General features: G+C 39.1%; 1 protein-coding gene across 3 annotated transcripts in view; it reads right to left on the bottom strand.

Moving 5' to 3' along the window:
* Window positions 1–7,443: 7,443 nt before the first annotated feature.
* The window catches only part of GUCY1B1 (guanylate cyclase 1 soluble subunit beta 1), a 62,866-nt gene continuing 46,006 nt past the window's right edge, over window positions 7,444–24,303 (bottom strand). For all 3 annotated transcript variants that reach the window (XM_070386418.1, XM_070386420.1, XM_070386419.1), the window contains 7 exons: window positions 23,821–23,954; window positions 17,038–17,235; window positions 13,846–14,083; window positions 12,681–12,821; window positions 10,648–10,802; window positions 10,035–10,161; window positions 7,444–8,617 (listed from right to left, as the gene is read on the bottom strand). In XM_070386418.1, the coding sequence (XP_070242519.1) occupies window positions 8,594–8,617; window positions 10,035–10,161; window positions 10,648–10,802; window positions 12,681–12,821; window positions 13,846–14,083; window positions 17,038–17,235; window positions 23,821–23,954 (1,017 nt within the window). In that variant the 3' untranslated portion in view covers window positions 7,444–8,593. The remainder of the gene's footprint in view (window positions 8,618–10,034; window positions 10,162–10,647; window positions 10,803–12,680; window positions 12,822–13,845; window positions 14,084–17,037; window positions 17,236–23,820; window positions 23,955–24,303) is intronic.

Raw genomic sequence — 24,303 nt, 5'->3', positions numbered from 1 at the left:
TTTTAGCCAACAAGCTAGAGGAGTCTCTCGAACAAATATACAGTATGTTAGACACAGCATTGTGTAATATTTGATACAAAGATATATAACAATAAAAGGGAAATATAGTATAAATACATATATAGCATTTTTCCCTGAGCATATTTTGAGAAAAATTAAATTTCCTGTTATGCTAAGTAGAGTATAACACAGTGAGTTATTTTTAAGTACTCCAACTACTTTTTACAGTGAAGCAAAATTCCTAGCCAAAAATATGGAATAGCTTAGCTTTGGGTACCTACTAGTTAATTTGATTTCATTTTAGATCTATTACTCAGACTTACCAGATTTTTCACTTTCATCCCCAAGTAGATGCTTAATTCATAACTATTTCTGTTGGAATTACTTCATAACACACAGCTGTCCTCTCTCCCTCATTTATTTATTTTTTCAATCATTTATTTAAATCAGCATGAATTCAGAAAGATTTTTTTTAATCCTTTGGGTTACAACCTGATATTATCATTATTTATGTTATTGCTGAAATAAAATTCATCATAAGAAACACTGAAGAAATCAGGTCCTCTTTTATTTGGAGATTGATTAGATTTTACATTTCAGTGTCATGGAGGTATTTGCTTTTAGTCACCAACATTATAACAAGTAGAAGAATGGGAATGGATTGTATCTGTATACAGGAGAAATACAGACCTAACTTTAGTATGGGAAACCAGGAAAATGTCTTCTATATTTTTTGAGAGACCTTGTTCAAAGCTTCAGAAATGAAAAGCAAAAAAGTTTCCCTAGTAGCAGTCCCCACCAATAATGAGAAAACACTAATGATGGAGAAAGGTGCAGGAGTCCAACGTGCCCATCGCCTGGAGGACTTCCTCTGTGTCCCTGAAAGGCTGCACTCTGCACTCTGAGCAGGTGCCTTCATGAAGCATGAAGCTAATGATGCCATTTCTCTACTCCCACAGCTCACCACAGCTCACTCTTGGAACTAGTCAATCTCACAACCTGAAAGCTCCAGAGCAATCTGGTTTTCAGGCAGAGAGGGGGCCCATCACTAGTAGGACATTTCTCCTGGTGCACATCATATGGGTTCTCTTATTCTATCCTGTGATTGCTACCTTGTGCCCCTTCTCTAGACCTATTTGGTCCCTTGCCTGTGCCACAGGCCTCCAAATCCTGTTCTGCAGTGCTCATCATCAGATTTGGGGCCAAAATCACCTGTCACACCTCACACTTCTTGTCCATCTGTCCAACTAGAACTTCATTACCTGACCAGTAATCATCTAACTCTAAGACACACTCTGAAAACTCATCACTTGCCGGCTTCTCTGCTCACCTGTAATCTGGAATATGTCAGAGGACACTGGTTGGAAGCTCAGGCTCTGTGTCTGCTTAGAGTGTGTAATTACTGGCTCTTCTCTCACTATTTTCTGACCTCAGGTGAGGAACTCAAACTTTATGTGCCCTTGTTTCCTTCTAAATAAAATGGAGGCAATAACAAGGATATTTACTTAATGAGTTGCTACAAGGATTCAACACATGCAAAATGTTCCAAACAGTGCTGGGGACAAGGGTGCTGTGTAGTGATTGTAGTATTGCCCCGATTGCCGCCTGGTGGTGTAAGCTTTGTTGTGAGCTTCAAGGACAGCAGGAGTTATGATTACTCCCATCTCAGCTTGTGCCTATCTTCTAAATTCAATTAGTGGTTATAATATGGACAACATTTCAAGAAATGCCATTTTAAAAATGAGTTTGTAACTTTTATTATAGTGTTGACACTATTTTTAAAAGAACTCCTTTTAAAAAGGCTTTACATGTTAGGAAATGCAAAGAGCTGTATTTAAAGAGTTTCTCAACCTCAAAAACTCATACACCAAGGGCAACTTTTTGACAAAAATCCCAGAGAAGGGCTTGTGTCAGTGTGATAGAGACATTTATTCCCACTAAAGTCTGAAGAGTCCCTATGGTTCTGGGACAATTTGCTGAGCACAAGCAAAGTAAAAACTGTTCATGTACATATGTGTGCAAAACATCTATTAGCTGTCTTTTGCATGATTCATTTTTAGTTAATACTTGGGTAATATTCTTGTCACTGCAAAAATAGCAGTTTTGGGGAGTTTGAGGTCGTCAGGGAAAGAACAATCTTTACAGGAATACAAATGAACAGGAGAAATGGAGTGTGGGTGGTTCCCAAGTGATGAACTCGATCTTTATAAAGAGGCTTAGATTTGTCAAAAGATAATAGGTGCTGCTTTGTGCCTCATAATTGCTTCTTATGCAAAAATTTCAAAAGAATGATCATGTGAAAATGAAAGGTCCTTTATCATCCCAAAACATTAAGTTACTAAATGTTAGTAACTTACAAAAAGGTCCAATTTCTTATTGCTTAAATATTTTCCTAAAAATCTCTCAGATAAAACTAATTTTTCTCATTTTATGTGGAATCTTAAAAATGATACAAATGAATCTATCTATGAAACAGAAACAAAATCAAGGACATAGAGAACAGATTGATGGTTGCCAAAAGGGAGGGATATGGGGGAAGGATGGATTGAGAGTTTGGAGTTAGCAGATGCAAGCTGTTATATATAGAATGAATAAGCAAGGTCCTACTGTATAACACAGTTCAGTTCAGTCAATCAATCATGTCTGACTCTTTGTGACTCCATGGACTGCAGCACACCAGGCTTCCCTGTCCATCACCAACTTCCAGAGCTTGCTCAAATTCAAGTCCATCAAGTTGGTGATGCCATCCAACCATCTCATCCTCTGTTGTTCCTTTCTCTTCTTGCCTTCAATCTTTCCAAGCATCAGGGTGTTTTCCAATAAGTCAGTTCTTTGCATCAGATGGCCAAAGTACTGGAGCTTCAGATTTAGCATCAGTCCTTCCACTGAATATTCAGGACTGATTTCCTTTAGGATTGACTTGTTTCATCTCCTTGCTGTCCAAAGGACTCGCAACAGTCTTCTCCAACATCACAGTTCAAAAGCATCAATTCTTCAGCATTCAGCTTTCTTTATAGTCCAACTCTCACATCCATACATGACTACTGGAAAAACCATAGCTTTGACTAGATGGACCTTTATTGGCAAAGTAATGTCTCTGCTTTTTAATATGCTGTCTAGGTTGGTTATAACTTTTCTTCCAAGGAGCAAGCATCTTTTAATTTCATGGCTGCAGTCACCATCTGCAGTGATTTTGGAGCTCAAAAAAATAGTCTGTCACTGTTTCCATTGTTTCCCCATCCATTTGCCATAAAGTGATGGGACTTGATGCCAAGATCTTAGTTCTTTGAACATGAGTTTTAAGTCAGCTTTTTCACTCTTCTCTTTCTCTTTCATCAAGAGGCATTTTAGTTCCTTTTCACTTTCTCCCACAAGGGTGGTGTCATCTGCATATCTCAGGTTATTGATATTTCTCCCAGTAGTCTTGATTCCAGCTTGTGCTACATCCAGCCTGGCATTTCTTATGATGTACTCTGCATATAAGTTAAATAAGCAAGGTGACAATATACAGCCTTGACATACTCCCTTCCCAATTTGGAACCAGTCCATTGTGCCATGTCCAGTTCTAACTGTTGCTTCTTTACCTGCATACAGATTCTCAGAAGGCAGGTCAGGTGGTCTGGTATTCCCACCTCTTTCAGAATTTTCCACAGTTTGTTGTGATCCACACAGTCAAAGGCTTTAGAGTAGTCAATCAAGCAGATGTTTTTCTGGAATTCTCTTGTTTTTTCTATGACTCAACAGATTTTGGCAATTTGATCTCTGATTACTCTGACTTTTCTAAATCCAGCTTGAAAAATATGGAAGTTCTTGGTTCACGTATCTTTGAAGCCTCACTTAGAGAATTTTGAGCATTACCTTGCTACTGTGTAAGAGATGAGTAGAATTATCTGGTAGTTTTAACATTCTTTGGCATTTCCTTTCTTTGGGTTTGGAATAAAAACTGAACTTTTCCATTTCTGTGGCCACTGATGAGTTTTCCAAATTTCATGGCATATTGAGTGCAGCATTTTAACAGCATCATCTTTTAGGATTTTAACTAGCTCAGCTGGGATTCCATCCCCTCCACTAGCTTTCTCTGTAGTGATGTTTTCCAGGCCCACTTGACTTCACACTCCAGGATGTCTGGCTCTAGGTGAGTGATCATGCCATTGTGGTTATCTGGGTCATTAAAATCTTTTTTGTATAGTTCTTCTGTGTATTCTTGCCACCTCTTCTCAATATTTTCTGCTTCTGTTAAGTCCATACCATTTCTGTCCTTTATCTCTGCATTAAATATTCCCTTGGTATCTCTAATTTTCTTGAAGAGATCTCTAATCTTTCCCATTCTATTGTTTTCCTCTATTTATTTGCATTGGTCACTGAGGAAGGCTTTCTTGACTATGGATTTCTTTTTTACTGGGGAATGTTTTGTAAATTAGTACAAAATGGGCAGTAAATATTATTGGTAATAATAAAAACCTCTATATATACTACTCATTGACACATCTTGTCTTTAATTTTTAAGAGGTTATCTTCTATTCAAAAGGATTTCTGCATGAAATAGAGGTACATTTTCTCCCCTTATAAAGAATCAAAAGTCCAACTCTTTATTAAAGAATTTGAACCTGATTAGGTAAATATTATAGGGCTAGCTTATAATAGAAACATATGCATTAATACAAATACACTAATATAACCTAGTCATTGTGATTTTAGCTTGGAGTCAAGTCTCCAACAGGTGTTTTCCAGAGAGCTGTTTATTTCTTAGAAATTTGCTTTAAAGCCCCCCAGTTGATCTCCTCATTGTTCCCTGACGATTAAAAGGAGTTCAGTTAAGAATTTGGGTTGTTTTTCTGAGAATTCCCCAGTGGTCAGGCCAAAATCATAGCATCCCTGTTCTGGAACTTTCACCAAAGAAATGTTGGAATTTCAGAGCAAGAATCTTCTTTAGACATCATCTTGACCAGCTCTTTTCACAGATCAGGGATTTAAGAAGTTAGAGAATGTGGCAAGATCACAGGGTTAGCCTTGCCATAACTGGATATGGGCTCTCAACTCTCTGTACAGTGATTTTTGGTTTGGTTTTTAAAATCTACACTATTATATGTCATCTCTCCAATACGGTAGAAGTAGCAAGAAGCAATCATTTTAACACGAGCTACATGCAACTTAGCTCACCTAAAATGATTCTGTACAAAATTATAGTTTCTAGAACAAATTGCTTGTTTTAACAAATTTTCACACCTTCCTACAGAATTAGCATAAAAATTGTGGGTGAAATTTCTGACCATGATACGTGTGAATAGATTTCAAGCTACACGAATGGTCATAATGGGGTAAAAACAATTATTTTTATGATATACTTTTGACTGTAGGTAAGGGACGGTGGGAGGGAAAAATCCGAGGTTGCACACAGGAAGTGCCCTTCAGTGCAGAGCCAAGAGGGTGAGCGAGTAGCACTTCCTGTGAGAGACCCTGTGTCCTCACTCCCCCCTCCGGCCCTTAGATTCTAAACAGCATCCTCTGCTGCCCTCTAGCGGTTCTGAGAGCCATTAGCAAGGTTGCAAAGGGAAATCTTAGAGGTGAGCAGAGAATTGGTTCCTTTTTCCCCTTCAACAATCTGCACCCATTTATAATGTGGGGTGTGTTTTCTTCACACACCGCAGAGCAATTCTCAGAATCCAGCTGGATGTCCTACACTTCAACTCAGTTCTGACACCGTCGACCCAATATCACATCCAATTCCCCAGGTTAATGGCTCAGTCCTGCAAGAACATCCCCCACTTAAGAGATCAAGGCAAAGTCACCCTGTCACCTGTAATTCTAACCAAGTGGCTATAGGGCCAAGGTTCCCACACTCCCTATTTGGGTTTGATTATTCTGCTAGAGAGAAACAAACTCAGGGAACCATTTTACTAACTAGATGACCGATTTATCATGAAAGGATGTGATTCAGAAACAGCCTGATGGAAAAGACACAGAGCTTTACACCCACCAGAAATTCCCCTTGCCCACCAGCCCAACTAGCAAGGATTTAAACTCCAAAACTGCTCCCCTCACATGGACAGAGGAGCGTGGCAGGCTACAGTCCATGGGGTCGCAAAAGAGTAGGACAAGACTTAGCGACTAAATGACAACAACCGTCTCCCCTCCCAGAAAACAGAGATCAGGGTGGAATTCCTAGTCGGCTCACCTGGCAACAACCACCTTCAGCCCCCACCCCACTGAAGTCCCAGAGTCGCTTTATTAACATAACAATAGGCGCCTTTGTCATTTTTCATCTCTTAGGAATTTCCTGTGGTTTTCGGAGCTCTGAGCCAGAAATGAGGATAGGGACTAGGACCAATCATATAGAATTTTTAATACAAATCGCAACGTCACACCCTTCAGTGACAAAGAAACAGAATACATCATCTGGTGAATCATGGATGCAAATAAAATCGAATAATGAATTGGTTCCAAAATATATTTGTGTGCGCTTAGTCCATGGCGTCACAAAGAGTTGGACATGACTCAGCAACTGAACTGACTGAGTGAGTCACTCAGTCATGTCCAACTCTTTGTGACCCAATGAATATTAACCCACCAGGCTCCTCTGTCCATGGAATTCTCCAGGCAAGAATACTGCAGTGGGTTGCCATTTACTCCTCCAGGGGATCTTCCTGATCCAGAGATGGAACCCAAGTCTCCTTCATCTCCTGCATTGGCAGGCGAATTCTTTACCATTGAGCCACCTGGTAAGCTCCCCATCCAAAAAACATAGACATATATCCTCAATTCAAAGTGAGGATCTCCTACCTTTACATAATATTTTATTCTTTTGTGTGTGTATGTGTGTGGTACACAAGAGGGCTGAACAGAAGGAAACCACAGAGAAGGGATGAATTCATTCAGCTTTAGACAAACCTTAACAAAATCCAGCTGGTTCCCTCCTCCTCTTTCTGATCCCTCCTGGTTCTCATTCTCTAAGTATTCTTTCTGTGTCTTGAACACGTTTTATCAATATGAATCATAGACTCAATGGATATGAGTTTGAGCAAGATGGTGAAGGACAGGGAAGCCTGGTGTGCCACAGTCCATGGGGTCACAAAGAGTTGGACACGACTGAGCTACTGAACAATAAAATCACTATGAATATCAAATAGTTTAGTTACTTAGACACATGTCTTTCACTCCCAAAATGTGGGAGGCTCTTCAAGAGCTGATGTCACTTCCCATGTATCTGTGTATCCACTCCCCCACCACCTAGTGCTGGTCTTGCTGCTGTCACTGTGTTGATCCTAAAGAAAAATATCATATAGGAATAGTCCTGAGGAATAGGAGCCACTCAGCTTTACCATTAAAGCAGGGATTCAAAATGAAAGTCTATCAGAGGCAAAATGATAAGACATATTTCCAGAAATGGCACTAGTCAAAAGACCAATAAGAGCATTCACATCATTTTTATTGAATCAAAAACCGTCTAGAGACAAGTGGAAAAAATAATTTATTACAGGTTCTCTTACACATGAACATGGAACATTTATACAGGTTATCAACGTGCTGATAGGAAATGCTATATTTAAAGACAAACATTTTTACACAAAAGTAGTGGTCCTGTATTTTATAAAGATAGATATTAATAAATTATCAGAGATAATGAAGAACAACAGGTGATGATTCCAACAGGAATGCACTCTATGTTGAAATTAAAGTAACTTTTCTCAAGATGGCACCCTGGATAGAATCAAGTTCTTGTGAGCTAAGACAAAGGAGCTCTTTTCTGGGAAGAAAGGGCCAAGAGGGGCTCTGACCAACCAAAACACCCCAGCTGTGCTTGCCGCTTCATCCTTGGATGTAGTTAGAGCCCCTAACGTTTACTCCAAGCTAATGCAATAGCTCATTGTGAAACAGTGCTGCCTTCACCAACAGCTGCATGAGGTTAATGAGATTTATAATGCAAAGGATACAGTGCAAAGGACAGCATTTTAGAGGAACTGTAATCACCACGTGATCTGAATGAATAACCTAATAGTTTAATAGCAAAGAAGTATATTCTCTATTTCTGAAGGGAAATTAACATAATTCTAAATAGACACTGTTTTCTTAGCATGATATATGGAGTCTGAAAATAAATGGCATTTTTCCCCTAAAATTCTGAAATCACTCCTTTAGAAAACAATTTCTATAATGATATGCACCAACACAATAAAACCTTTTTATATGTTATAGTCATTAAAATATACACATATAGAGACACTGAACAGATGTGGAAAACCATGATATATATATACACACATGGCTGAATACTGTTCAGTTTCATTTAATTAAATTCACCAAATATTTATTGGGTGCCCACTACTTGAAAACCACCATGCCAGGCGACGCGTAGTCGATCTGAAGACATGTGAAGCTCACATCAGCCACACAAAGCCAAACTTCAGATAACATACTAAACCTCAAAAATAATCAAAAGCAGAGCTAAAGTTGAATAATGAATAAGGAAAGAGATACACAGGAGAAAGGCTTGGGGAAACATGAAAAGGACGGAGGGAATCACTGGTCCTGGGCATGGCATCTGTTAGGGGTAGACTGGACCTCAACCTGCGATCTTAACCCCACAGTCCAGGATTCAGTTTTCATCCTGCTCCGTTTCCTTTAAAAAGTCAAGTAAATAGGGGATTAGTTTCCAGTGATAAGAAAGCTTGTAGGATTCCTCAAAATATTTTCTTTTTTTTTTAAATAAAATTTGCTCTGCATTCATATCTACCACTTTTTTAAGCCGTTCCCACCATCAGGTTGGCTGAAACAGCCACCCAAATAAAAGGAACAAAGCTTCAAGCAAACTAATTTATCAGAACATCTGGAAGCATGCTAGTGCCAGAGTAAATTATTTTAAGTGAAAACAGTGAAAAGAAGATAAAGATAAATATTTTACAACTTGGCATTTCATTCCTTTTACGACTTCTATTCTAAAAGCATTTTTAGGGAATGTGCACATCCAGGAAAATACATACAAGGAGTCTCTCCCCCTCTGCAGAACCAGTACATCGACAGGGAATAGAGCATCGGGCTTGTTTCTGACACAGCCCACTGAAAGAGGGGCAAGGCTGGTGGGACCTTGGTGTCGTGAGCCACGGTGGGCCATAGGACCCCCGAGCAAACCCCAGTGCTATCCCCCAGCACATGGGTTCTGGATGGAGTACAGCCATAGCATGAGCACGAATCTATAGCTTCCCTGAGGAATTATTTAGATTCTAGACATGCATAAATCACTCTTCTCTCGAGATCAGTCCTGGGTGTTCGTTGGAAGGGCTGATGCTGAAGCTGAAACTCCAATACTTTGGCCACCTAATGCGGAGTTGACACATTGGAAAAGACCTTGATGCTGGGAGGGATTGGGGGCAGGAGGAGAAGGGGACGACAGAGGATGAGATGGCTGGATGGCATCACCGACTCAATGGACATGAGTTTGAGTAAACTCCGGGAGTTGGTGATGGACAGGGAGGCCTAGTGTGCTGTGATTCATGGGGTCGTGAAGAGTCGGACACAACTGAGCGACTGAACTGAACTGAACTCCAGGAAAGACCCACCAGGGACTAGCATGTCCAAAGATCCCCAAACATTCCACAAGGTGATGGTGTGGCCTTAGAAGGATCTGGAGCATCGTGGTTAGGAAACCACCCTTGAAGATGGTCATGTTGTCTCAGCCCTGGCAGTGACCACATGGCAACCCAGGGCACTGGGGAGGGGGCCAGGGACGCCCCTCACCGCCCACTCACTTGTGGGGCTCCAGCCAGATTACGGCAGAAGAACCAAAATCAGGGCTTCTCTCTCTCCAGTGCTTTTGGTTTTAATTTCATTAAAGGACAAAACTGTCAGCCATCAGGTCTCCCCTAGCAGCTGCATTGTTCTAACCAGCTCACTAATGGGTCAGTGTTTCCGCTGCTGTACTTACAAGTTCATGTAAGCAAGAATTCTTTGCAAATGAAACATATTTTCAGAGATTATGATTTAGCTCCCCATATTCATACCCTGTCTTTAAAAAGGAATTATACTCTGATGAGTCATACCTCTGTTCCTGTATTTTTTCTGGATAGAAACCAAACTTGCATTGGCTCCTTTTTGCCCTTCATGGACACGGGGCCTCTGTGCTCCAAATGGAATTGCGGGTCTGAATTTTCTGGTGTCATGAGACATCTAGAAGGGGACAGGGAACAGGCAGAGAAGCTTGCTGTATGGTCGCACAGAGAAAGTAACATACATCAAAGTTATAAAGAGAGACAGGAATGACACACAGTAAATTATTTAAAGGTACCAAGGCTTTAGTAAAAATACCACAGCAGAAATCCCTAAGAGTATATAGAATCATTTAAAATGGAAATAATGACACAATCTTCTCAAATAAAAAATAAATAATCCCAAGACTTCCCTGGTGGTCCAGGGGTTAAGACTCCACACTCCCAATGCTGGGACCCCAGGTTTGATCCCTGGTTGGGGAACTAAGATCCCACATACCATGGTGTGACCAAAAAAAGAACAACACACCAGTTTTTTGTTTTGTTTTTGTTTAATTGATAAAAGCAGAGTTGATAACTGTAAAAGGTAATAAAATCACCCAGGGAATTAAAGCAGCTGCAAAGAGACATTTTTCAAGTCAGTAGATACCTAGATGTGTTCTCTAACCTGTATGTATATTCAGACACATTTATTTTCCCTTTTTCTCCAGTGGTTTCTGTTCGGCTTGTGAGGTTGACAGTGTTTCCAAAAAGACAGTAGCGAGGCATCCTCTGTCCTATGACTCCGGTCACTACCTCCCCTGTGTGGATCCCGATTGTTATCTGCAGAATCAAAGCTCTGGTTCAATACATTCAATAATAGGAATTATTGCTCACGCTAGACTAAAGAATTCAGAGTCATCATATAAAAATCATAAGAACTCTCTAGAACTCCAAACATATTACAGACAAAAACCCTCACAAAATCTGGCATGAGAGAAACATTCTTTGGAGCTTTCAAAAGTATGAATCTGGCCACTTACATTAGATTTAGGAAAGAGATTTTAAAAAATAAACCAGAAGGGACAGGGGGTTTTAATCTCATCCTCATGACTTTCAGCACATGGAATAAAGAAGGTAATTTCAAATAGATGGACAGATTTCCCATTTCTATGTAAGAATGTAATATAATAGGTTCAATAAAATATTAGTCTTTGTTTATACAGATGCCAAAAGGCACATGAAATGATGTTCAACATCACTAATTATTAGAGAAATGCAAATCAAAACTACAATGAAGTATCAGTTCACACTGGTCAGAACAGCCATCATTAAAAAGTCTACAAATAACAAATACTGGAGAGGGTGTGGAGAAAATGGAACCCTCCTACACTGTTGCTGGGAATATAAGTTGGTGCAGCCCCTATGGAGAACAGTATGGAGGTTCCTTAAAAAACTAAAAATAGATCTGCCATATGATCCAGCAATCCCTCTGTGGGGCACACATCCAAAGAAAACTTTAATTCAAATACATATAACACAATGGAGTATTACTCAGCCATTAAAAAGAATACATTTGAATTAGTTCTAATGAGGTGGATGAAACTGGAGCCTTTTATGTGGAGTGAAGTAAGCCAGAAAGAAAAGCACCAATACAGTATACTAACGCATATATATGGAATTTAGAAAGATGGTAACAATAACCCTGTGTACGAGACAGCAAAAGAGACACTGATGTATAGAACAGTCTTTTGGACTCTGTGGGAGAGGGAGAGGGTGGGATGATTTGGGAGAGTGGCATTGAAATACGTATAATATCATATATGGAATGAGTCGCCAGTCCAGGTTCGATGAACGATACTGGATGCTTGGGGCTGGTGCACCAGGATGACCCAGAGGGATGGTATGGGCGGGGAGGAGGGAGGAGGGTTCAGGATGGGGAACACATGTATACCTGTGGCAGATTCATTTCGATATTTGGCAAAACCAATACAATATTGTAAAGTTTAAAAATAAAATAAAAAAAAAATACACATGCACCTCAATGTTCATAGAAGCACTGTTTACGACAACCAGGACACAGAAGCAACTTAAGTGTCCACTGAGAGATGAATGGATAGGGAAGATGTAGTATATATATACAATACAATTTTACTCAGCCATAAGAAGAATTAAATAATGCCATTTGCAGCAACATGGAGGGACCAAGCATAGGAAGTGAAGTCAAAGACAAATATCATATGATACCGTTCATATGTGGAATCTAAAATTTGACACAAATGAACTTATCCCGAAACAGAAACAGACTCATAGACATAGAGAACAGACCCGTGGTTACCAAAGAGGAAAGGGGGTGGAGGAGGGATAAAATAGGAGTTTGGGATTAGCAGATACACACCACTATATATAAAATAGATACACAACAAGGACCTACTGAATAGCACAGAGAACTCTACTCAATATCCTGAATTAAACCATAATGGAAAAGAATGTGAAAAAAAACGCACATACATATGTATATAACTGAATCATATTGCTGTACAGTAGAAACTAACACAACATTGTAAAATATACTTCAATTAAAAAAACATTAAAAATATTTAATCTTTGTTGTCAAGATGCAATTCCTTATGCATAATGAATGACTAGCTGGTCAAGAATATAAATCAGTTGTACAAAAGGCCTATTACGACCATTAAAATACATGTTTTACCTACTAACCTGAACAGATTCACCATCTACTTGGACCTGGCCAGCAATCTCCATCATATCCAAGGCCAGGTGGCAGATGGACCGTGCGTGGTGGATGCATGGCTCCGGCAGCCCGCTCACTGTCATGTACTTGTCCCCGACAGTCTCCACCTGGTAGGGTGCAGACCGGTTAGTACAAGCATGACTGATTCATGTGCCACCCTTACACAAAACATGCTTTTCCATTTGCCATCAATAACTTTCAACTTTCCTCCCCCGACTCTCTTAAAATTCTAATATATTCGATGCCAACAAGAAGAAAACTGGTCAGTATTTAAAATGTACACAACTGGCACTTGAAGTCTGATTACAGGCAGGGACAGAACACAATATTAGTTTTCTTCTAGTAAGTCCTAGTTTCTCACCTTAGACATCCTTAGGACCCAGCAGAATAATTTATGACCCTATTCCCCCTCAAAACAGTGATGGTTTGATGGGCCAAAGCACCACTTCCCTAAGTTCAGTGGTTCATCCAGGTCATTAACCATTTATCTTTATGATGTGCTCACACCGTGTTACATTGTTCCTCAGGAAATGGCCATAAAAATAAATAGTCCCTGTGGCACTGCTATGACTCCAGATGCCTGGGGATGGTTTAGTTCACATTCTTGCCTTTACTAAGCAATATTCCATGGACTTCATTTTTTCAATGTTATAATTTTTTTCTAACTGAAACCATGGGCAGAAATGCCTTATGACTGTTTATTTCCAGTTGATGTTATCTAAAAGCAGGTCTGAGTCCCTGGCACCCCTCCTATGCTCCATGACTTCTCTACGGTGCAAAACATTTATACCTTTCAGTAAAAATATCTCTGGCAGGGCACTGAAACAAATGCTACGTTTATGTTATGTGTGATAAACCACGTGTACAGATTTATTCACATAAGTGCAAATAAGTTGCTAAATATTTTAACTAGGGAAGCATCTGCTCCATTCATTTGAGTTACAGGGAAGAGACTATTTTAGAACAAGAGGTAATTATTTAAGAAAATGGTAAACAATGAATGCATGAGAGCTGACTGTACCCAGGCTGCAGGGCTACAGTCAGGGACTGTGACTGCCACGCCATTGGAAGACAGGGTCTGAAAATTCAGAGTAATGAATGGCACTGCTTTCGGACAGGGCATGGACTTGCCTTATAAACAAATGGATTTTTCCGGGAGTCCGTCAGAGTGTCAAATCTAGTGTAGAGGTCATTGAGGAGGTTGACAATCTTCATGGCCCCTTCCCCAGACGCGTGCTTGCTGCAGAAAGCATTGAAGCCCACAATGCCGCTGAAGAGGATAGTCACGTTGTCATATCTCTTTGCGGGCACCGGACGCTTGTGCCTCAGCTCGTTGGCCACAGATGGAGGAAGCACAGAATACAGCAACCTGAGATCAGGACAGAGCCATCATGAGAGATGCTGAGAGCTGCTTTAGTGCTTCTACTGCCCACTTTAGAGACTTCGGTGCCATATGCACAGTGAAGGCTCTGCTAGCACACTCATCATTAGCCACATTTATAAGTCAAGGCTAGAAAATATAAATAATTGGTTTGTTATAAACCAATCCAAACATCTCCCAATCCAAACCAATTCAAAGTATATCAAAATACACCAAACAAAACAACCAGACAAAACAAAGGACAGACACCAGGAAGCTGAAGTTGTTCTGTGCGCCTTGGGTTTTCAGCACTCCAACTGTGACATTCATGGGATGAGAGAAGTCATCCCAGCATTTAGCTCTGCGGTGTGGCGGTGGTGGTGGAGTCGCTAAGTCGTGTCTGACTCTCGCAACACCATGGGCTCCCAGGGACACATTCACCTCTCAGGGGCAAGCTGCCTGCCTCAACATTTGTCACCTGACATGAAAAGAAACAGATTTCCCCAACAAGGACCTACTGTACAGCACAGGGAACTATACTCAACATTTTTTAATAATCTATAAAGAATCTGAAAAAGAATACACATGTGTAAATGAATCACTGTGTTGTAGACCTGAAACTAACATAACACTGTAAATCAACTAGACTTCAATAAAAGAAAGGAAGGACAGGAGGAAGAAAGAAAACAGATTTTCCTTCCTGCCTCACTTCTCTGTGGAAGAAACTGATAAAGCAGGTAAGAAACTGGTCTAGGAAAGAAAAGATCTCATTTTCATTGACAATCCTAAGACCAGGCCGATGGCACAAGACGACATTGGCATGCGGAGGAGAGAAGCAAGCACACAGGAGGTGAGAGCTGAGACCTGAGAGTCTCCTGGACCAGACAACTGGAGGAGCAAACGACACCTCCCAGCCTATTTCTCCCCGAAGCCAGCTGTCACTCAGGGCTAGGTTTAAGAAGCTGAGGTCACATTTTTTTCCTAGCTCCAGTGGAATTTCTTCAGTCTTTCATTTTCGCTCTCAAACACAGAACATTTTATAAAATGCTTTAAGGCTATTTTGAATATTACATGTGAACAGTAGCATGACTTCATTTCAACGAAAATTAGTAGTCAACGTTTATAATTAAATCACTTTGAAAATCAAATATCAACAAAGAGAGAAACCTAGGTGATTTTCCAATTTAACAGCTGAGCAGGATCTGAGAAACTCAAACTTAATAAATCCAGATGACTTTGAGCCTCAGTTCTTAAGCACTATCTCACAATGTATTATTTTTCATGAAGGAAGCTGTTCCACATACTAAAATATACAATTCTGAGTTGTTTCTTGAGCAGTAGGAGGGATTTTGAGTACCTGCCTCATCCCGTATACTTCAGGAGATTTGAAAAATACCTGGAAAGACTAAGGGGTTAGGGCTTCAAGGAAAGTAAAGTGATCTCAAATAAACTATTATTTTCATCTTCATTATACAGAGTAGGAGAAGTGAAGGAAGAGGCTAAGGACGAAGATAGACATTCACCTGGATTCTTTATCCATCTATGCTGTTGACAAACAGTTGACATGTTTACCTTGCATCCATCCATGGGCAACAACACATGTATCAGTGTAAGAAAGTCTGATTAGACACCAGACATCACAGGAAGTGATTCTGCTACCAATGCTATGATGTCAAGTAGAGTGAAATAGTCCTACAGGAAGGAAGGTCAGGTCAATTCTCTAAGATTGCTTCCTATTATACAAATGTTAAAAATGAACACATAAGACCCTGGGTAAAATTTTCTTATGCAAGTCAGTGATTTTGTTCTTTTAATTAATTTTAATTAATATACTTCTAATATATCTCTATTCCTCAAGCAAGGCCAAGTGGTATGCACAATGTGTATTTGTTTAAATAAATTACTTGAAAATTAAATACGATCTTAAATGTCATTTGCCCACTATTTCAAAATTTAAAGCACCGTTCATAGTTTTGTATAGTTTTGTATTTTGATACTTTTGTTCGTGAGTCAAATTACAGATGTAATCACTGTCATCATAGATGACACTACAGTCTATCAGATTCATATCTGCCAAATTCTAAAATAATTTGGCATTCAAGAACTCTTTGAAAATATAATGGCCAAATCTAAGCTCACTGTTCAGTGTACCCCAGCACCTGGCAGCCCTGGCACAGAGAGGATTCTCGGTACACACTCCAGTGTGAAGAAATGGATGAACGGGCAGTCAGACTTGAAACATGCACTTGCGTTATTCTAATGATTTGCAGAGACATGATTTGTCGTATATTCTTTCAGCTTGGTTTGTAAAATTAGAAGACATATCCCCATTACTATTATGACTGATTTCTTTCTGTGTACCTGACAGATTTAAGTGACGTGCAAGAGTTTATTTATTTAGGACTCCATAACTGCGACAGGTTCCACAACTTGGAGTCTTTGTACAGAGAAGAACCCTTGTATGCTATTACTATTCAATCACTGAAGCGATGTTGCCTTGAAGCCTAAATTATATGTAATGTCCCATCTCTGGGCACTTTGCCTCCCGGGTGATAAGCATTAAGCTAAAATATCTTTATTCAGCTCACAGGAAATGTCCTGACAAGGCCCACCTGTGAGTGGCAGCAGGCAAGAAGAAATTAACACACCCCCTCTGGAGGCTGCTGGGAACCAGGAAACGCTTGGCTTGAGTCCCTCCCCTTTAAATTAAAAGAGGCTGAATTCTAACTCAGGCAAGACAGGTCTTTGGGACATGAGTTCACCATCTGCTCCATCTGCTGGCTTTCATAATTAAGTCTCTGTTCCTTGCCCCAACACCGCATCTCTGGATTTACTGGCCTATCATGCGGCGAGTAACCTGAGCTTGGACCTAGTCACAGTCTGTCAGCCTTAACCACACGAGAGCCGCCGAATCCACCATGCAGGACAGCCCTGTCGTCTGTAACCACAGGTTACATTCTTACGTGTCCGTCTTTTTCTTTTCATCTTCCAGGGCTCGTAACGTGAGCTGCAGCCTGTCTGTGAGGATTTCCAGTTCCTGGGTCAGCTTGTACTCCTCTCTGAACTGCTCTCCCAGGAGCACGAGGTCCCGAGTGGCATCGTGCAGAGGGATGTCACTCAGGTACAGCCCTCGCCGGGTCAGGTCGTCCAGGTTCATGACACTGTCATAAGAAGAAGGACACACAGTCAGACTCCATGCTTCCATGGCAACACCACATGGTTTCCGTCAAGGAGTCTAATCCTGCCACTGCGTGCCATTCAAAAGGTCAGGCTGAAGAAAACTCAGATAAAAGCAAGAGGAATATGACTTCATTCTTCTTAATATGTAAACATCTATCAAAGAGAAGTGAACTTGAAATGCAGTTGTGCCAAACTGCAATTTTTTTTATGCCAGCCTAAATTAAAAGAAAATGTGAAAAGTTGCCTTATGAAACCCACTCAAGTTTTCTTCTCAAGGCTGTTATTACTTATTATTGCCAGAGGTTTTCCTCACTATAAAGAAATGAAGAAAAAGTTATCTTGGGAATTCCCTGGCAGTCCAGTGGGGAAGACTTTGCCTTCCAGTGCAGGGGCGCGGGTTTGATCCCTGGTTGAGAAGCAAAGATCCCACATGCTTTGAGGCCAAAAAAACAAAACATAAAACAGAAGCAATGTTGTAACAAATTCAACAAAGACTTTACAAATGGTCCACATCAAAAAAACAATCTTTAAAAAAAAGTTATCTTTCCTCTCTTTTACAAGGATAACAATGCTTCTTCTACAAAACTAGTTGATTGTCATCTTAGGGGATCTATGACTCTTGAACCTAGTTGTTTTCTCTTTCAGACACGATGACTGGAGGTTGACACCAGATTTATGACTCATCTTCAACATGAATTTTCTGTACTCTTGACTTCTAACATGTATTTTTACACACTACTCTAATTTCTGGCTCCACTTTCTTCTGTTACTCTTATTTTCTTTGGCTTATTTGTTTCATCTATTTTTGCTGAATTTTATGCATCTTTGTGACTTGTCATTTTTAGAAAATGTAATATTTATTGATTCAGTGAAGATCTGGTAAATTAAAAAGTAGACTGTTTTTTAAAAATTTAGACTTTGGTTAAAATATCTTAAGGTTACATTATTGGCTTTAATTATTTAAATGCCAAATAATTATTTCCAGTCATTCATAATAATAATTTCTCTAAACTGACATAATTGTGTTATAAATTTATTGAAGAATTTTGGGTGAATAAAATGTCTCCCTGAAATATATTCTCAGAATGTCCATTAAAAAGGCAAAAATAAGCACACCAGTAAAGGAAAATAAAACACAAAGAGTCCACTATTGACACACACCCCTCAGGAAAGAAGCCAGATCATCCACCAGTGGTTTCAAGACCAGCCAATTAGTAGAGAAAAAAAAGTCTATAAGTTTAAACTGAAAATGAATCACTAAAATGCTCATATTGAGAGAGAACATCAAATCATGTCATTGTTCAAAAAACTTACTATTATCTTAATGAGCTGTGTGCTTAGTTGCTCAGTTGTGTCCAACTCTTTGCAACCCCATGGACTGTATGTAGCCTGCTAGGCTCCTCTGTCCATGGGATTCTCTAGGCAAGAATACTGGAGTGGGTTGCCATGCTCTCCTCCAGGGCGTCTTTCCGACCCAGGAATCAAACCTGGGTCTCCTGCATTGGAAGCGGATTCTTTATCAGCTAAGCTACCAGGAAGCCCCAAAACTATCCTATCCTCTTGGAACTATACATTTTACAAGTTAAAGTGCGTTTAGTTGATCTCTTATGGAATGTGAGTACCAATTTTTTTATACACACGAGCAGTTCCCATATAAGAAGGCTTCTCAGGTGCCTCAGTGGTAAAGACTACACCTGCCAATGCAGGAGACTCAAGAGACTCAGGTTCAATCCCTGGGTCGGGAAGATCCCCTGGAGGAGAAAATGGCAACCTACTCAAGAATCCCATGAACAGAGGAACCTGGCAGGCTACAGTCCACAGGGTAGGAAAGAGTCGGACACGACTGAGTGAGCACACCCACACACACAAGTCCCATATAACAACTGGTGATTATATTACTATGTATCCTATTTCTGCATATGGTAATTAGCAAGTGGACTCCAAATTTCTGCCTGTACTTCCAAAGAAACCATTCTCTCCATGAATAAGAACTGTCTCTATTTAAAAGTTATCTTTCTACCAATGCTCAACTTGGAAAAAGGCAGAAGGAAAAGACATTTATTGATAGCAGATGCAAATACAGTTTGATCAATGGAGGTTATTAATAAAAAACATGAGTTTATATTCCCTAATTTTGTCTCTCTTATTTTCATAATATATTCTCAGGGGAAAAACCCCATCATTAGTCTTATATAATCTCTAATACCAGATTTGTTATTATAATAATTATTATTATATTAATATATTTATAATAATTATTAAAAATTTAAAGAAGCCTGTTACAAAATCCATTAATTTTTTCAGAAATTTTGAAACAATATTGTCAAGTGAAAACTGATTATTTGGACTTTAAATTTTTGATCAACATATGGAGGCTGAACAACACACTGCTGAATAACCAACAAATCACAGAAGAAATCAAAAAAGAAATCAAAATTTGCATAGAAATGAATGAAAATGAAAACACAATAACCCAAAACCTGTGGGACACTGTAAAAGCAATCCTAAGGGGAAAGTTCATAGCAATACAGGCATACCTCAAGAAACAAGAAAAAGGTCAAATAAATAACCTAACTCTACACCTAAAGCAACTAGAAAAGGAAGAAATGAAGAACCCCAGGGTTAGTAGAAAGAAAGAAATCTTAAAAATTAGGGCAGAAATAAATGCAAAAGAAACAACAGAGACCATAGCAAAAATCAACAAAACCAAAAGCTGGTTCTTTGAAAGGATAAATAAAATTGACAAACCATTAGCCAGACTCATCAAGAAACAAAGGGAGAAAAATCAAATCAATAAAATTAGAAACAAAAATGGAGAGATCACAACAGACAACACAGAAATACAAAGGATCATAAGAGACTACTATCAACAATTATATGCCAATAAAATGGACAACGTGGAAGAAATGGACAAATTCTTCGAAAAGTACAACTTTCCAAAACTGGACCAGGAAGAAATAGAAAATCTTAACAGACCCATCACAAGCACGGAAATTGAAACTGTAATCAAAAATCTTCCAGCAAACAAAAGCCCAGGTCCAGACAGCTTCACAGCTGAATTCTACCAAAAATTTAGAGAAGAGCTAACACCCAACCTACTCAAACTCTTCCAGAAAACTGCAGAGGAAGGTAAACTTCCAAACACATTCTATGAGGCCACCATCACCCTAATACCGAAACCTGACAAAGATCCCACAAAAAAAGAAAACTACAGGCCAATATCACTGATGAACATAGATGCAGAAATCCTTAACAAAATTCTAGCAATCAGAATCCAACAACACATTAAAAAGATCATACACCATGACCAAGTGGGCTTTATCCCAGGGATGCAAGGATTCTTCAATATCTACAAATCAATCAATGTAATACACCACATTAACAAATTGAAAAATAAAAACCATATGATTATCTCAATAGATGCAGAGAAAGGTTTTGACAAAATTCAACATCCATTTATGATAAGAACTCTCCAGAAAGCAGGAATAGAAGGAACATACCTCAACATAATAAAAGCTATATATGACAAACCCACAGCAAACATTATCCTCAATGGTGAAAAATTGAAAGCATTTCCTCTAAAGTCAGGAACAAGACAAGAGTGCCCACTTTCACCATTACTATTCAACATAGTTTTGGAAGTTTTGGCCACAGCAATCAGAGCAGAAAAAGAAATAAAAGGAATCCAAATTGGAAAAGAAGAAGTAAAACTCTCACTGTTTGCAGATGACATGATCCTCTACATAGAAAACCCTAAAGACTCCACCAGAAAATTACTAGAAATAATCAATGACTATAGTAAAGTTGCAGGATATAAAATCAACACACAGAAATCCCTTGCATTCCTATACACTAATAATGAGAAGACAGAAAGAGAAATTAAGGAAACAAGTCCATTCACCGTTGCAACGGAAAGAATAAAATACTTAGGAATATATCTACCTAAAGAAACTAAAGACCTATATATAGAAAACTATAAAACACTGGTGAAAGAAATCAAAGAGGACACTAATAGATGGAGAAATATACCATGTTCATGGATTGGAAGAATCAATATAGTGAAAAAGAGTATACTACCCAAAGCAATTTATAGATTCAATGCAATCCCTATCAAGCTACCAACGGTATTCTTCACAGAGCTAGAACAAATAATTTCACAATTTGTATGGAAATACAAAAAAACTCAAATAGCCAAAGCTATCTTGAGAAAGAAGAATGGAACTGGAGGAATCAACCTGCCTGACTTCAGGCTCTACTACAAAGCCACAGTCATCAAGACAGTATGGTACTGGCACAAAGACAGAAATATAGATCAATGGAACAAAATAGAAAGCCCAGAGATAAATCCATGCACATATGGACACCTTATCTTTGACAAAGGAGGCAAGAATATACAATGGAGGAGAGACAATCTCTTTAACAAGTGGTGCTGGGAAAACTGGTGGACCACTTGTAAAAGAATGAAACTAGAACACTTTCTAACACCATACACAAAAATAAACTCAAAATGGATTAAAGATCTAAACATAAGACCAGAAAATATAAAACTCCTAGAGGAGAACATAGGCAAAACACTCTCCGACATACATCACAGCAGGATCCTCTATGACCCACCTCCCAGAATATTGGAAATAAAAGCAAAAATAAACAAATGGGACCTAATTAAAATTAAAAGCTTCTACACAACAAAGGAAACTATAAGCAAGGTGAAAAGACAGCCTTCAGAATGGGAGAAAATAATAGCAAATGAAGCAACAGACAAACAACTAATCTCAAAAATATACAAGCAACACCTACAGCTCAATTCCAGAAAAATAAATGACCCAATCAAAAAATGGGCCAAAGAACTAAATAGACATTTCTCCAAAGAAGACATACAGATGGCTAACAAACACATGAAAAGGTGCTCAACATCACTCATTATCAGAGAAATGCAAATCAAAACCACTATGAGGTACCATTTCACGCCAGTCAGAATGGCTGTGATCCAAAAGTCTACAAACAATAAATGCTGGAGAGGGTGTGGAGAAAAGGGAACCCTCTTACACTGTTGGTGGGAATGCAAACTAGTACAGCCACTATGGAGAACAGTGTGGAGATTCCTTAAAAAACTGGAATAGAACTGCCTTATGATCCAGCAATCCCACTGCTGGGCATACACACTGAGGAAACCAGAAGGGAAAGAGACACGTGTACCCCAATGTTCATCACAGTACTGTTTATAATAGCCAGGACATGGAAGCAACCTAGATGTCCATCAGCAGATGAATGGATAAGACAGCTGTGGTACATATACACAATGGAGTATTACTCAGCCATTAAAAAGAATACATTTGAATCAGTTCTAATGAGGTGGATGAAACTGGAGCCTATTATACAGAGTGAAGTAAGCCAGAAGGAAAAACACCAATACAGTATACTAATGCATATATATGGAATTTAGAAAGATGGTAACAATAACCCTGTGTACGAGACAGCAAAAGAGACACTGATGTATAGAACAGTCTTTTGGACACTGTGGGAGAGGGAGAGGGTGGGATGATTTGGGAGAATGGCATTGAAATATGTATAATATCATATATGAAACGAGTTGCCAGTCCAGGTTCGATGCACGATACTGGATGCTTGGGGCTGGTGCACTGGGACGACCCAGAGGGATGGTATGGGGAGGGAGGAGGGAGGAGGGTTCAGGATGGGGAACACATCCTGTGGCAGATTCATTTCGATATTTGGCAAAACCAATACAATATTGTAAAGTTTAAAAATAAAATAAAATTTAAAAAAAATAAAATAAACAAATTTTTGATCAATAGCCCTCCAAAACATGCTTTGTCAACTGTTACTAAATAATATGCATACATTTTGGCTATACAAATTAAAAATGTACAAAATATTACCTAAAAACAAATTTTGTAATTATCTATTTCTACTGTTCTAACATAAATTTAAACACACATTACTTACTCTGAATTCCCACGCATCTTTTAGAAAAGTGCTTTGTCAAACTATAAAAATACCAGCCTACAGTTGTACTTCCCTCTGATGTTTACTATGTCACATAATTCACATAAATTTTAACTTAATACTGCATCGTGCATAGTGCATCTCAGTTAAAGTAGAAAAATGTTTTTAACATAAAATAGTTTAAATCCAGAAATCATTAGAAAAGTAATTTCTTGGTGCCAAATACACCTGTGTATTTATGCCATCGCATTATTAATAAATGCTTTGTAGACTTGTTTTCTCCGTGATGCCTCTCTGGAAGGTACAAAACTACAGAATTAGCCAACTTCAGATTACATATCCTCTGACCTAAAGGCATAAACACTCAACAGATTGATTAAGATGTGGCAAATAAAAGAGAATACATAATTTCTTCTGAGTTACTATACAAGTTCAAAGAATTTATCCTTGTTATAGAGAGAATAAGGATAATTCTCCTTGTCTAAGAAGAGTTGTAAAATCTAAGTATACTTTGTAGAAACAATTGAATAAAATGTTACTGAATTTCCTTTTAGCAAAAGATGGGTGCTTATATCCATTATAATTCATCTAAAAGTGATTACCTTGGTGAGCACAGGAAAAGTATGCTGTCTGCTTCGGGCAAGTAGATCATCTGACCCTTGAGCCGTAAGCAGCTGATTTCAGTGCCCGTCAGCTCATCCTCACACTCTGATTTCTCTACATCCAACAACCCTTCCTGGAAAAGGCAAGACACACAGGCAACACGGGCATCTCTCCCAAGAAGGGCACAGGGACCTCATTCCCACCAAACCATAAGGGAGAACAGGAAACCAGGCAGAACGGAAGAGGCCTTTCACCAGAGTCTGCCAGGTAACAACCAGACAACCTGACATCACTGCAGAAATGCAAACTGAACCCACGAAGACAGGAGCTTTGCTACTTTGACATCCTTGTGGAAAGCTTCCGTGACTCATTTCTGATTTTCCATGGAGCAGATGGTAAAGAATCAGTCTGCAATGTGGGAGACCTGGGTTTGATCACTGGGTTAGGAAGATCCCCTGGAGAAGGACATAGCAACCCACTCT

Source organism: Bos mutus, chromosome 17 (assembly GCF_027580195.1).
Source record: "Bos mutus isolate GX-2022 chromosome 17, NWIPB_WYAK_1.1, whole genome shotgun sequence".
NCBI lineage: Eukaryota > Metazoa > Chordata > Mammalia > Artiodactyla > Bovidae > Bos > Bos mutus.
The sequence above is the reverse complement of the archived record's forward strand: the minus strand, read 5'-3'. Positions and strand labels throughout refer to the sequence as shown.